The 15,957-nt window shown below is 28.9% G+C and overlaps 2 protein-coding genes across 4 annotated transcripts; both read left to right on the top strand.

Annotated features, from left to right (window-relative positions):
- Nucleotides 1-6,144: 6,144 nt before the first annotated feature.
- LOC110421900 (protein FAR1-RELATED SEQUENCE 5-like) lies at nucleotides 6,145-10,481 on the top strand. Of its 2 annotated transcripts, none has more exons than XM_021435622.1 (3): nucleotides 6,145-6,299; nucleotides 7,135-7,538; nucleotides 9,909-10,481. In XM_021435622.1, coding segments are annotated over exons 1-3 (612 nt in total). In that variant the 5' UTR covers nucleotides 6,145-6,298; the 3' UTR covers nucleotides 10,116-10,481. The 2 variants fall into 2 exon arrangements, with proteins under 2 accessions (XP_021291297.1, XP_021291298.1); XM_021435623.2 differs by having other exon boundaries at nucleotides 6,154-6,299; nucleotides 7,147-7,538.
- Nucleotides 10,482-11,634: 1,153 nt separating this feature from the next.
- Nucleotides 11,635-15,880, top strand: LOC110422339 (uncharacterized). Of its 2 annotated transcripts, XM_021436211.2 has the most exons (3): nucleotides 11,635-11,786; nucleotides 12,831-13,348; nucleotides 15,447-15,880. In XM_021436211.2, exons 2-3 carry the CDS (start codon nucleotides 12,857-12,859, stop codon nucleotides 15,642-15,644), a joined length of 690 nt encoding a protein of 229 aa, XP_021291886.1. In that variant the 5' UTR covers nucleotides 11,635-11,786; nucleotides 12,831-12,856; the 3' UTR covers nucleotides 15,645-15,880. The 2 variants fall into 2 exon arrangements, with proteins under 2 accessions (XP_021291886.1, XP_021291885.1); XM_021436210.2 differs by lacking the exon at nucleotides 11,635-11,786 and having other exon boundaries at nucleotides 12,833-13,348; nucleotides 15,444-15,880.
- Nucleotides 15,881-15,957: the final 77 nt, after the last annotated feature.

Below are 15,957 nucleotides of genomic sequence, written 5' to 3'. Positions count from 1 at the left end.
AGAGAGAAGTAATAAGAATATAAGAACATCTTTTTATTTGATTTCTTGTTTTAGTATATCAACCATCAACTATAATGCCTCTATTTATAAGCACAAATAGATGGAAAAGAAATAAATTTACATAAATAGAGGAATTAATTTAGTAGATAGAAATACACATGCATTGAATGAAATCATAAGATAATGATGAATCAATATAAATATTGACATTGGATATGGGAGATATATTGAATATTATGAAATATAATAGATATTCATATATATTCATAACGTTCTACTTTACATGTTCATTATACTGCCTCAATAAAAACCTTAAGTCAGAAAAACTCAATGAGATAAAAAGGAAAAACAAGGAAAAACCTAATAAGACAAAAAACTGAATAGAAGGAAAAAAAGAGTACAATGCATGATCTATAATTACTACCCTCAATTGAGCCATGTTGCCACTTCTAGATCTATCCCTTTAATGTGCTGTGTCATTAAAACCTTTAAGTTAAAAAAATCTAATAAGACAAACTTATAAAAAGAAAAAAAGTATACAGGTCTATAATCACTCCTCTCAATTAAACAAATTAATCTTATATATTGTTGACTTTTTGTATTTCAATGTCATATACTAATTTCTTAAATGTTGACGTTGGTAATAATTTATTAAAAAGATTTGCAAGATTATTGATAAAGCGAATTTGTTTAACGTCAACTTGTCAACTTTCTTAGAATTCATGAGTATAGAAAAATTTCGATGAGATAAGCTTTGTCGTATCACATTTAATATATTTTTCTCCAACTTGTGCAACGCAAGCAACAATATTTTTATAAATTATAATGGGAAATTTGTAACTTTGTTAAACAATAAGAATTGTGAATATGTGTTATAACGGATATCAACTAAACAGACTTTTTTTCAGCTTTATATAGGACGATAATCTCATAATGGTTGAAAGATGTAACTACTAGCGTTTGCTTAGTAGAGTATTAATGGATATTTATATATATTCATAACATTAAATAATTTATTTATTTTTAAAATTTTTTATCATTATATGTTTTTTTTAAGTTGATAAACATTGAACAAAAATATTTTTTTATTATTTAATTAAATTACATTATGATATTTTTATATTTTTTAATATTATAAGGATAATTATGATTGTTTATATTTGTAAATAATTATGTACTAATGGTAACAAAAAGTCAAAGAGATCTAACAATGCATTTTCAAATAAAATGGAACAAGTGTACTTTATAGGTTTATTGAGGGGTTTTTTATATTTTATCATGTTTACTTTTATTCATTTGTAAAAAAGTAAATACTGAAACAAAAATGTATATTAAACTTTGTTTTTGTTATATTTGTATTTATATTGTTATTCTTTTCATTAAAATGCAAGAATATAATAATCAAAAGATTTTAAGTGGCTGGTAAAAGAAGCATTATAATTTAAGTTTAAAAAAACTTAGTATATAATATTTAAATTAATTTGTTAATAGTAAACATTTTTTTATTATTATATTATTTATTTTGTATTTTTTTCTTTTCGGAGAATACTATAAGGTCAGAAATTAATCAAGTTAAAGTACTTAAAGATTCATTTTATATTGTTTTTGTTGAAGAAATTTTCTAATACTCTAAATATTTATTGATAAAAAATATGAAATAGAGAATAATTCGTTATTTCTAAAACTTTTTTTAAAAAAAAATATTATTTGAAGATAAAAGTGTTATGATTGTAGAAAGTAAAATGTTTTATTTATAAAAATAAATTGTCAAAAGAAGCAAATTTTTTATAATAAGAAGGTCAAAGCTTTTAAATATTTCAATTTGAAAAATAAGTGGTGGGAATTTATTTATAATATATTTAATTATAATTAAAATTTTTTATTATAGTTTTATGTTTTTTTATATTGAGTATAGAATTTTTTTTATTATAGTTTTATATTTTTTTATATTATGTAAGATTTTATATTTTTTATTATCATATTATTTTTATTAGGAATATTATTTATTAAATCTAGTATTTCTACAATAACAATATTATATTTATTAATTTTTGTTCTAAAATTTTTTTTTTATAATTTATTTCCGCATCTATCTGGGACGATCTAAGCACTTGACTCACGTAACTTGATTGTAGTCTATCTGTTATTTAAAAATATATTTGTTATGAATTCAAATATTTTCATCCATTATTTTCTCGCCCATTCGAGTTTAGAAAAAAATTACCTACTTAACTTTATAAAATAAAATCAAAAGAATTACCTTAAATTATATAATTCTCTTCAAAAAATATAATAATATTTTGCATTGTTTAAGACAAGTTATTAGAGAAATAATTTGTGATGACTATAGAAACAATTTGCACGGTTTCAAAACCTGTTTTAAATAATCTCAATATCTATCTTGCACAATCTAAACACCTACCTTGCACAATCTCGGTATTTACCTCGGACAATCTAAATTCATTATGTTTCTCGTACGAAGCTTGGTATTGAAAAAGTACAAATCAGTTAAGACATTAAGAAAATCCATACTCGGATTTTTATATAGATAATTTCTATTAGGAATTGTTTTTATAAATTCTTAATTTACATTTATATATTTGAAATTTTTATTATGAATGTATGCTAATATGTTAGTTTCTGCTACCAGTAAAAGATTTTTGAGTTCTTCGAGCATTACAATTTAAAAGACTTTTTTTAAATAGTCTGCAGCAAATAGAACTTTATGGCTTACTGCAAATGAAAGCTTGCTGGGCTTAGAACAAAAGGTTGAAGTTTGAAAAATCCATCTACCTAATGAGTGTTAATTGTTTACTTAATAGATTTTTTAAACCATTAAATATATACTTTTATTTTTTAAAGATGTTATCTTAATCCATAACATGCAAAAATATTTTAGTGATTAAAATAATTAAAAAAATTCTCGAATAAAATTATATAAACAAGGACATAAGGATTAAGTAAAGAAAGTCAATCTAAAACGAAGATTTGCAAACTAATTATTGAGGCTGTGCAAGGAATGTGCTTAGATCGTGCGAGGTAGATATTAAGAGTGTGCATATTATTTCTGTAATCTTTAAAAATTATTTACTTCATAATGTTTTTTTATCTAATATATCATTATCTTTTTTAATGATATTATCTAAATTTGTAAAACACGTACATAATAATAACTTATTAAATTATTAATAAAATTCTCAAATAAATTTTATAAATATAGTAAAAATTACATATCTAGAATTACTATTGTAAAAATAAAAAAATAAAAAATATAATGATAAAAAACATAAAATATTACTAATTACAAAGAAACAAGATTAAAAAAAAATTATAATAAAAGAATGCTAATCATATTTGAATATGTTTTCAAAATTAACTTTATAAATTTTCACTACTTATTTTTCAAATTAAATAACTTCAGTTCTTGTTTATTATGAAAAGCTTGCTTTCTCTTATCAACCTAGATTTTTATCATAAATTTACTTTACAAATATTCTAAATTGTTATAATAATAAAAACAATAATAGCCTGTTTAGCCTAACTTTTTTCTAGCTCAAAAGCTATCATGAAGCTTTTATGAAAAATAATAACTTTTAAAATTAAACTAAAATTGTTTCGTAAATTTTTTTTATAAGTTTTTTGTATAAGTTATAATTTTGGTTAAAATTATTGTATAGAGTATTTTTTTTAGAGAGTTATATTGTAATTATTTTTAACAGATAAGGATATTTTTGAAATAAAAATAAAAATTTTCTTGTATTTTTAAAAAAAGAGAAGAAAAAGCTAGTAGCTTTCCTAAAGCTTTTTTTTAAGAGCTTTTCAAAATTTATGTTTGACTTGGCTTTTACTTTTAAGATATAGATAAGTTGAAAAAAAGCCAAACCAAACGATCACTAAGAACCTTGCAACAGCCCTTGCTTTCTCATTTTTTTTAATTAGTTGCATGTTGAATAACTAAATATTACAAAATTTCTATGTTTCACAACTTATTCTACCCTTGTCCTAGGTGCTTTCTAATCAACGATTTGTTCTACCTCCTCAATTACTTCTTTTTCCTTATTCACTTGTTCTGTCTCCTTTTCCCTTCATATGTTTCTTTTTATTCATTATTTATCTTATTTTACATGTTAACTATTTTATCTAACTTTTTTTTAAAAAAATTAATGACATTATTTAATATTTTTTATTAAATAACTTCTCACTTTCATTCCATTTACTCTCTCACCATCCATTACACTTATTAAAATTATTATCTCATGCCTTGATACGCATTATAATTATCACTTAAGTAAGAAATACTATGTTCATTTTCCTTATGTACTATATCACCAATACCATGTTTATTAGTATTATCAGTATCGAAGTCAAGATTTCAAGTTTGTAAAGACAAAAACAATGTTTTTAATATTTACAGGGAAAAAATTATAAAATATTTTAAAAAATAAAGATAAAATTAAAAAATTAAAAAAATTATAAAATTTGAAAAGTTTTTATGAGACGGAGCTCTTATTAACTCTGTCCCTCCGTCTTTGATGCTTATAATTATAATTTTTATTTTTTTAAAATTTTAAAATTTTACTTCTATAATAATTTTTTATTTGGTGAGATATCCCACAACAATCCATCAACAACTAATTTTAATAAAATTAAAATAAAACCTATTGTAATAAATTATTTCCAAAACCCACCTCTCCAAAACCTTACAATCACCACCTCTTGTTTTCTTTCTTTTTTTTACCAAATACTGTAGAAGCAAGATTTTTTTTTTTTTACATTTTTTTGCTTGCTAGCAATTTTTGTATAGAAAACTTTTAGTCAGTAATTCAATTTTCATGTCATGATAATTGATAAATTTAGTTTATATATTTATTTTATTTTTAATATTTTCAATTTTAAATTTTTTCTTTATTTAATAATTTCTACTTAGTGAGTTTGATTTAGGATTTACAATCTTAACCATTTTTTGTGGAAAGCAATGAAACAAGTATTTGATTAAACTCCTAAAGTTAGTTATTACTTATTTATTTAAGGATTGCTTGATGTTTTCCTACAAGTTATTTAGGTTTTTTTTTTGTTTAGATTCTTGTGAACAATTAAGTTTTTTTATTCGGGGTTGCTTCTTCATTGAATTGTTTATTGATATTGTATTTAATTTTTGTGATTAATTTTAGAGAATTGCTTTCCCATTGAATTGTTCATTGGTAGTTCTCAATATTTTTTAAGAGATTGCTTCCCTTGTTTAAAAATTGAGATTATTGTTATTATTAAATTATTTATGATTATACGAGTTAGTTTTTTAAGTAAATTATTAAGATTAATTTCATTGAGTAATTTTTAAGATTTATTTACATAATTTTCATATGAACTTTTTTCATTTATTTTTTTTATATTTCTTTCAAACATTAAACTTTTAATATAACTATTTTATAGACATTATCTTCGACTCTTTATCCTCCGAAACGCGAAATCTTGGCTGCATTTCTGTTGTCATCATTTCTATCATCCTAGAGATGTCTCAGCAAATTCATTCATAAATAGATAAAAAAAAGCATAATTCAATCACAAGTCCAAATAACAAAAAAGACAAAACATAAAAACTCAAATCAACAAAAAGAATCGTAAAAAATGTAAATAATTAAAATAAATCCTATATTTTTTTTCTCAAATAATTAATTCAATTAACTATAGAAGAGGTAGAAAGAGTTGAGAGAGAAAATTTGAAAATGGAAAATCCTTGAAGTGAAGAAAATTTGGTTGTAATGGCAAAAAGAAGTTAAGAGAAAATAAATCAAAATTAAAAACCATCATAAATAAAAAATGATTTAAAGAAAATTATAATCTCCAAAATATTTAGAAAAACAAATAAAAGGGGAAGCACTTCTAATTGTAACCTCCAATATTCAATTTTCCAATAAAGCCTAAATTAAAAAAAAAATACCCATGAGCACTCCCCTCGTAAATGGTTTAGTTAATTTAGTTTGTGAGGCAGCATCGTTTGGAAGTTCAACCTGGGCGGCATTCGGGTAGACCCGTTAACGGGCCCGAACTGGAGAGGTGGCCCGGCCTTTGAACAGGTATATGGGCAAGTGGTCTTATTACTTATTAGTAGCACGGGGAGTGTATGAACCGCATAAGAGCATTATGGCTTCAGTCCTCCAGAAATTTGCCACGTGTATATTCTTTAAAACGGTCCAGTTTTCGAATTCTTCATCTTCTTTTCTCTTCTTTCTGATTCCTCACCGTCCGTGTTCTCTAATTTTCTCAGAACAAACGGAGCAGAAGAAAACCTCTTAGTTCGAGTAAGTTTAATTTCATTTTTGTTTACTTAAAAATCCATCGCTTGCCTCTTTTCTATTTAGAGGAACTAGTACTGTACTTAGACTTGGACTGTTGTTTTGTCGAATCTAATCCGTCTTTCTTTTTTTTGTTTTTAATTGGAAATGCTTTTGGCTATTTTTTTTGATAAATGTGACGCCTGTGATATGTATATATGCTAATATTGCTACCGAATATCGAGATTTGAAACCTAGAACTATTCTTGTGTCATGTTAAAGAAATGTTAGATCAACTAGCATGTCTCAATGTTGCAAGTATTATCTAATTGCTGCTATGCGTATGGGAAGGTTGTCCAATATTGCAGTTTGCTCAGTATAGCAGTGACCAATTTATGTTGCAATTAGCTTTTCCCCATCTTTATATAGTAGTTTTGTTGGTTTTGTTAGTTGTTCTTTTGAGTGATGCATTGAGTTTTACCTTTTTAACTTTTGTACACGGAGATTTATGATTTATTGAGTCAAAAAAATGTACACCATTACCTGGACATATGCGTAGCCAAAAAGAAAAGGGGAAGTGGGTGGGCGTAGTTGACACATTTGATTCCTTATCATTGATAGTTATGCATGTTGGATGCCATGTTCTTTTATTAGTGCATTTTTTTTTTCTCTCGTAGGTTGAAATGTTTGCAGTTTAAGCTTGTGATCGTTTACTAACCATGTGTGTAGGAGAGTAACTGGGAGATGTATAACTTTCTTAGCCATTGACTACTTGTTTAAGTTGGTTAGATGTCATATTATGTACTAGTGAATTTTAGTTTTTATTTCCAACCACTCTCTTATGAAACGGTGGATGAACTAGTGGATGATGTAGATGGAAGATTGGAAGCTTCTACTGGGGATGAATCAAATATGCATGAGTATGACTCAATTCAGGAACCATACGTGGGCATGATATTTGAATCAGAAGAAGCTGCCAAAATATTTTATGATAATTATGCAAGACAAAGAGGATTCTTCACACGTGTTCTATCTTCACATAAGTCAGAGCTTGATGGGTTACTCATCTCTCGTGGACTTGGATGTAGGGGTTACTTTGATAATCAGACAGAAGTTCAACTTCAGAAGCAGGAAAAGCAACGAGAAAGCTGCTCAGCAATGATTCATTTGAGGAGAGATAAGACTGGGAGATGGGTAATTAAGAAATTTGTGAGCGACCATAATCATCCTTTGGTGCTTCAGTTGGAAGAAAGTTGCAGAAGACTTGTAAGCTTTTCATGACTTGGTCAATTACTAGTGAAATGAAAATGCTTACTTTACTATTGGACTGATTTTTACTTGGTTTTGTCAGTTAGAAATCTACCAATCATTTTAGATAGATAGGAGCACTGGTACTTGGGTTTCTTTTGGGGATTTTTTATTCTCATCAGTGCTTATTGTTGTTATAATTATTGGGGTGCTTGTTCTTTGTCATTATTTGGTTCTCTTTAGAGCTTCTTGGAAGTTCTCTCCTTTTCCCAACTGGACATATTACTTATCATTTTCTTCCTAATAGTGCTTGATTATCCTCATTAGATCGTTCTTTGTAATATATGTGGTTCTTTTCTTGCCATCTGCTGTGAAGTTTTAGTTCCTAAGATTCTGCAGATAGTCTTATCTATGTTCTTCTACTTCTGTTAATATGTCTTGATAATTTATCTGTTTGGGGCTGGAGGACTTGGATGAGTGTATTTACTAAACTAACGTTGCATAAAATTTAATACTGTCAACCAGTTATTTCTTTGTGATAAGGGATGTACAGTTTCCATTGGCTTTCTGCAACTTTAAGAGGCTGTCTTGAACTTTTGTACATTATTAACTGCATGCTCCATTACTGTGGTACTGAGACTTTTCTGAGATGTTATTCAAATTTAAACTTTTTCCAAAAGCCTAATTCATAGATAGCTCACTGAGGTGAAAAACATCTGAAATTTCTTCTTCTTCTGTTTTTTAATGTATGGTGTTTTAACCAGATGTCTTTGGCAAAAAACTACATTCTTTTGAAAGTATAGTTTCTGCCATTCGGTATATCTGTATTGCAGTAACACAAGTATGCAGTTCATTTCTTGGATTCTTAAAGGCTGATTTATATGATTAGATATTTATTTGGTGATGAAATTTAATTTGCAATTAATCCCACTCTTAGTTTTGTGCAATTAAAAACTCTCTTCTTTCTGAAGACATTGAAGTGCTGCCTAATTTTCCTTCAATTTCCTGTTTTATTTAAAGATAAAAATCACTTGTCAATACAGATGCTGCTGGTTCTAACTAGCTTCTTGGAGTATATAATTGTAAAAGGAAAATTTTGAGATGACAACAGTGCTTAAATTAGGATGAATTAAGAGACATAGAAAGTGAATAAGAAAAACATGATAGAATATTAAGGGTAGAGATAGAAGATAGAAAGAGAAAGGAAGTAAATTCTTGTCCTTAGGCTGAGGTTTTAGAAAAAGGGCAAAAGGAATGGGACAGGGAAGAAATTTCTTAGACATTGTTGAAATTAATCCTTTTCGGGAATCTATTGAAGTTTTAATTACCAAGCTTATGGTCCTTATATGAGCTTTATGGTCGTAATTCCTAATTCCGAAGCCTAAGTTCCCTTACATACCCCTAAACATGATACTCATGTTGCAAGGCCATAAACAACAACTAATTAGTGAAAATAACTTTTACGTATGTCACATTTTATTTGTCTTAAAAATCTGTTGTTTACTTTATCTCTTGATAGTGGAGCTTGGGTTTAATCTCTGGTTTGAGGGAGCATGTTAGAGGTGCCCCTCCCCCCCTCGTCTTATATCTAAGTATTACTGCTACTTAGATGTATAAAGAATGCAGAAAAGGGAAAATCCACTCCTTTTAAGTATTTTTACATGAATTTCTGCTGGAAGTGAAAATGTTGTAATGATTACAAGATAGGAATGATAGATAAATAGGATATACATGCTAACAAGTTTATTTTCACTTTTTGGAATATTTTCACTGTTATTTTCAGATTGTTCATGTCCTAGATAAATATTAACTAGCAAATGCAACATTTAGATTGTATTGTACTTGAACTGCATTAATAGTTTGCTGGTGTTTCTCCATTTTCGTAAGGGAGGTCTTTGGTTTAGTCCTGTGTGAGAGTGGGATTCAAAACTTTAAACAATAGACTTCCTCTTTGCCCTCTTCCTTCCTCTTTATTTGTGGTCTTGAAGTAGGTTTCGCATGAAACAAAAAATGATTAAACTCTAATCATCATCTGTAATGCACCAAACTGTTTTCACAGTCTACATATTGTGTTAACAAATTGACACCATCATGTAGGATTGTGAAGAAAATTGGCGTAACCAATTCACCATGGAGGATGCCATATGCCAATTTGTGAAGCTTAGTTAAACTTGCTAACATGCATGACAATATTGTCCTCAAAATGAGGACTGTTTCAGTCCATGTTCCATTCCCTTTTCGCCCTTTTTTGCTTGAAGAGACTGGTGCTAGCATAGATAATATATGTATATATCTTTTTATACAGCTAGCATAGGTAACTAATTACACCTTGGCAATGCACCATTTAAGGTATTTCTGATTTATTATTATTGTTTTTCTGGATTCCAGGATGAAGAGAAGGATAAGAAAATTCAAGAATTAACTGCAGAATTGCGGGTTAAGAAGCGGTTAAGTGCATCATACCGTGAACAGCTAGTAGCATTTATGAAAGAAGTTGAAGACCACAACTATCACATATCAATGAAAGTTCAAGCAACTTTGGACAATTTGAAAAAGCTTGATGCTAAAGCATATGAGCTTTTACACGGTAGATAGCTTCCGCATGCAGAGTGTACCATATCTTCTCTTTCCGTATTGCCTGATTGTGCCTCTTTGTTCATGAAATCTCTTATTTACTGGAAATGATTAGTTTGTGCTTGAAAAGCTAGGGGTATTAGAGAAAATCTATATGCTTTACTACAGAAAAGGGGCGTAATGGAATTGATGAATTCGTGATCTTTCCCACAATACTGAGATCATTAGAGTACATGATATCGACCTTTTCCTTGTAATTTTGTTAGTGGTAACCAGATTGATTTGGCCTTTAGTTAAGGAAGCTTGTTTATTGTCTTCTTTGTACCCTTTCAAGCAATACCTACCGGCTCAAATTCAGCATATGAATTAAGGGAGCTTTTGGTACCAGGGAAGTTACTAGGGCAAAATATTCTAACATTTTAATTTTTAACTCTGTTTAATATTTGAAATGGATAATCTGTCTAAAAAATAAAAACAACGACAACAGAAAGTATGCATAGATTAAAATTTTTTATATTAATTGTAAAAATTATTATTATATAGTTTTTTTTGAAAAAAAAAAATCAAGGTATGCCCCAAGAGAAGGCCTAGGAGAGGGGAGCATCGGAATCTGGTGCTCCCTCCCGTGAGGAGCATCGATAGGTACCAAAGATCAGAGCATTGAGGTGCTCTTTTTATTTTTTTTATTAAAAAAATTATATAATAATAATTTTTAAAATTTATAAAATATAAAATTATTTTTTAATATTATTGTATCATTAAATTAATAAAAATATTAACGCTGAGTTAACAGATGAATTTATATGTAATATTTTTTAAATGAAGTATTTATTTTAAAAATTAATAAATTTACTTAAAATTTTAATTAAAATGTAAAATTTTATTTAATATTTTTTTAATATGAGTGGTGAAGTTACTTTACAATGATTTTTATTTTGATAAGAGAAAATATTAATTAATATAATGTTATATTATAATCACGTTTTAGATAAAAAATTAAAGTCATGTTACCATTAAAAATCAGAGTGATGATTCTTTAGCATTTGCTTGGTAACGTAAAAAAAATTAATTTTGCCATTATTGCTCCTCTTCTGTTCTAACTCGAGGGGTCTTCTTCGACTGGGAGTTTTGGCTTCTTCACCATAGTTTGGGTTATTTTGTAAAATTTATAATTGATGTATAAAATCTTTTTAAAAAAAAAAAAGATTTGAATGTTATTTTTTGAATAAAGATATATTATTGGATCAAATGTTCCTATGCTAACATTATTATCGAGTTTTTATTAGATTAAAGAATGAAATTAAAATAACCAAACAAATTATTATAAATAATAAATTGTTGAAAAATTGGAGAAATGTATTAGTAAATTAAGGTTTTTAATAAATTTAATTATTGATTGAAGCTCGTACCAGTCTCAAAATATGCTTCCGTCTTTTTTAATAACAATAATAATAATATATTTTAATAAAAAAATTATTTGACTTATTTATTGATTAATGTGTGATTTCATGTTTAAAAGTACCTAAAATTAAAAATAAAGTACTGCTTTGAGAAGAAAAAAGAAACAAACAAAACATTAAAAGAGACAAATGAAAAAAGGAAAAAGAAAATTCGCTTTATCTCTGATCAAAATGGCAGCCACGCTAAAACAAATAATAACAAGCGAAAAATAGGAAGGAAAAAAAAAATCATGTAAGTTCTTTCTTTAATTCCTTTCCTTTTTAAAAAAAAATTTATTAAATAGTAACTATTTCATGTTTGCTGTTCTTTTCTATGGTCTTTAAATTCGATTTGGCAATTTATTTTTTTCCTTTTTCTCTGATTGTTCCTTGTAATTTGGGGTTTTTAATGGTTATGCATGTGGTATCCCTCTGTTTGATTCTCGAGAAAATAGACTTTTCGTCAAGTACCGGTTGAAAAGATTGACTTAGTTAAATGGAGTAATTGTTCGTTCATAATTATCTCTTCATATATATATATATATATATATTTTATCTGTTGCTAGTACACAAGTACCGTTTGGTTCTGTGGAAAAAGGACGAAAAGTAGAGGTTTTTGGAAATTTCTAGTTGATTTTACACAGATAGAAGAAAAGAGGAAAAAAATGAAAAAAAAAAAGAAAATACGAAGAATCTTAGCTATTTCGATCAAACAAGAAATTAAATCTTTTAATTAATATAATTTTCTTTTGCTTTTCACTTTTCTTTGCCCTGTTTCCAAGCTAAAGGAAAAATTTTATGTTAAATTTTGCATTATGCATGTAAGTGTATGTGCAGGCTTGCCTATGCATGTGCATGTCCTTTTGTGGTTTATCCAATTAATAAGGGGTTCTTAGAAACATTAAAATTACTAAAATGCATGGTTTCATTTCAGGGATCTATGCCTTAATTATCATTAAAACATGAACTGATGGACAACGGTTGATTTGTGAATTTAGTTGTTATTATTAACAATTCTCTGGAGTTTATGCTTATGATGTCAAGTAACATTGTATGTTATACCCTTTTGTTAGGCCATATAAAAGTAAAAATAGTGCAATTCACTTGTATTAATATTTGTAGACCTTGATACTTGATAATGTAAGAAACTAGCCTATCAAAAAGGCTGATTACCCGGCACTTCCTCAATGCCATAAAAATATTAATTTTTCTGCAAGCAGCCTTTCTCATTGTCTGTGTCTATGATTGTTTGTGTTTGTGTGCATGATTATTGGCATATGATAACTTGTTTTGTCAGGGTTGGCAGTGGAAGAGGAGAACCTTATGGATCATAAAATTGTGATAAGAGAAAGTTGTATTGAAAGTGAATCTGATGTATGTGAAGCTGACACAAACAAAGAAGAAACATTTCTAATTACAGAAAGTTGTACAGGAGATGAATCTGGTTTATGTGAACTCAACCTGAACCAAGAACCATATGAGGGTATGCTATTTGAATCTGTACAAGCAGCAAAAGCTTTCTATGATGAATATGCTAGGCGGGTAGGATTTTTGACACGAATTATTTCGTCCCGTAAGTCTGAGCTTGATGGATCAATCATCCATCGTCGACTTGCATGTAACAAAGAAGGTTTTAATCTCAACAGACAAAAGAATGGACGTGTTCAGATTCGAAAGCGAGAGAGCAAACGAGAAGGATGCATGGCAAGGATGATAGTGAAGAGAGAGAAACCAGGGAGATGGGTTATCTCGAAATTTGTGAAGGAGCATACTCATCCTCTATTAATTACTTCAGTAAACGGTCAACCAAATCCTGTAAGTTTCCTTCATGTTTGTTTGAAAGAGTTAGGCTGATGTCTTTTCTAGTGTTCTGGCTGCAAATATAGTATAACAATATGTTCCTTACCCACTAAACTCCAAACTCCTTATCACAGCTCTGGTGTAGATATGTTTACTCATTTGAAAGAGGCTGCACTGCATTGCAATGCTAGGCATTGTTATCTGATATTTTTTACTTCAATGTTCATTTTTCATACCATCCTTAAGGCTATTGTTGCTATTCTACAAGTCTTTGCCTCATCAGTATGGTCGTTTTTCAATCTATATATGAGCTCAACAGTGACAGATTTAGTGACTATGGACCATGGCATTGTCCTGATATAAAAACCATATTTTCTTGTGGTATATAATTTACACTCCATAAACTTAAACAGGTGAGGTGCTTTTCTTTTAGAAAATTTTAGCATTCCTATGCATGTGCTCCTATTTTAAACTTGCACTCACGTTTCACTCCTGCTGTACTTAGCCTTATAGTGGGTGTTCCAACAGAAAATCAAGATATTGCTTGAATTCCTTCATGGAAACCTTCTTGCTAATTTGCAAGTTAAACTATGGGTGACATAGCATCGAGTAGAGATTTATCATGATATAAAAGTATGTTGACAGTGAATTTTCGATTGCCTTGCTTATTATGCTTAGTTTTATGGAGAAGTGCTTGTTAGTTCTATTCATATCAAGGCCAGTAGGAATAAATGAGCTTAAATGTTCTGCAGTGAAAGAAAAAAGTGTGTGCATCACCTTTTGAAGTCTCATGAGGGTAACTATGTTTTTTGTTTGGTTTGGTGGATCTTGTCGTGTCTATTTATTCATCTTTTTGCTCTGCCTATGGCTGATGACTTGGAATCAACTGCCTAGCATTTGACTTGTGGATAAGTTTGATGTTTCATTGAGAATCGGTGGTTGTTCAAACGAACTCTACCGAGAATGTAACAAAGTTTTGCAGTATATGTAATGTACATGATTGTTATTTGAGTTTCCAACATGAACAATAACTGCATTGACAACCAAGTTATAGACTTTCCAGAGAGGCTTGCCCTTTCTCCAGAGACGTTATCTTGAAAGCCCCCACCCCCATTCTCCCCTTTTAGTTCATAATCAGTGTGAAAAAGGAGCCATTGCCTACTACAAATTGTGGATTGTTATTTGTTATGCTTGTTCTCATAGTCCTCTCCAACTGTGATAATATGAATCCAATGGGACCATAGATTTGGTCTTTGATTATGGATTTCTTATTCAATTAGCCTCTGCAGACCATGAGCACAATAATCCAGCTTTGCAACTATGCTCCCAAAGACAAGGCTGCCTAGGCGCTGTTAGTTGTTTTTAAGACATATGTAGTGCCATTTTTAATAGATTTATATTTATTAAGGATGCAATTTTTCTAATAGTTAACTTAAATTGTCCATTTACTGACAACTTTGTACTTATCTTTATTAACTTGGAAAATTGTGAGTTTTCAAAAGTTTCTAATTCTTCCTGGAAGTTTTAAAGCATAAATTATGATTATTTTCCCTATTATTATTGAGGATGGAGACTGATCTCCCCTGTTGTACTGTCTATTATCTGTACCAGTGTTCCTTTCCTCCATAAGTCAGCAATGAAATCATCAAAGATCTTGCATGTCACTTCAACTTGAAAACTTTCACTGCAAGGCACTAAGAATAAGGAGCATTTTTCTTTCTACCCGAGTTGTTCGAAAGCATATAGCTTCTCCTTTGCATCAGCTCTTAGTTTAGTTTTATTGAACAATTGCCTTATAGATGAATTAGATTTCTTCATTCTAAATTATTTTTAAAGTTTGAACTATTACCTGGATGGAAGAGATGGAATAACCGGAATAAGGATAAAAAAAAGGATTTTTGTTGGCAATTGGTGATTATATATTGGTTCTCAGTTTTTTGTGGCAGATCTGGAATTATTTAGACTCTAGCTTGCTATGTTCTATCCGCCGAATGGTTGCATGATCTACACATTCTATTGCCGGTATCTGTGTATGAGTGTGTCTGTAAAATCGGTTTAATTTTCAATGTTTACGAGATTTACATAAATCAACCATGTTTTTTGGATGCAGCAGGATGACAAAGATAAGAAAATCCAGGAATTATCTTCTGAGCTGGATAATGCAAACCAGGAGTTAATGGCATGTCGAGAACAACTATGTGCATTTATGAACTACATTGAGGAACACACTGAGCACCTGTCAAAAACAGTTGAAGGTGCAGTTCAAAATATCAGAGAGCTTGAATGTAGAGATAATAGTTGTCATTTGTAGCATTCATAAGTTTTCTACCCTTGATAATCTATGAAAGGGTCGGTAAATACCCACCACTGTATTATTTTTGTTGTAGATCGCTAGAGACTCTACACCACTCCATGTCCCAGGTTCTGTAAATAAGTTGTAGCCTACTTTTTTCTTTTTTTTTTGTAACGGTATTATAAGATTTGATCTTAAGCATTTTGTTTGTTCAAAATGTAAGAGACCATAGCCCTTGAGCTTTTCACATTTGTGCAATCAAATTCTCATGTTTAATCATGTGCAAGATAGAATCTCGACTGTAATTTAGGATATGTTAAACCTAAATGCT

This window comes from Theobroma umbraticum, unplaced genomic scaffold (assembly GCF_002168275.2).
Source record: "Theobroma umbraticum cultivar Fairchild unplaced genomic scaffold, ASM216827v3 scaffold_130.0, whole genome shotgun sequence".
Taxonomy (NCBI): domain Eukaryota; kingdom Viridiplantae; phylum Streptophyta; class Magnoliopsida; order Malvales; family Malvaceae; genus Theobroma; species Theobroma umbraticum.
Note: the sequence above shows the minus strand (reverse complement) of the source record. Positions and strands in the feature narration are given on the sequence as shown.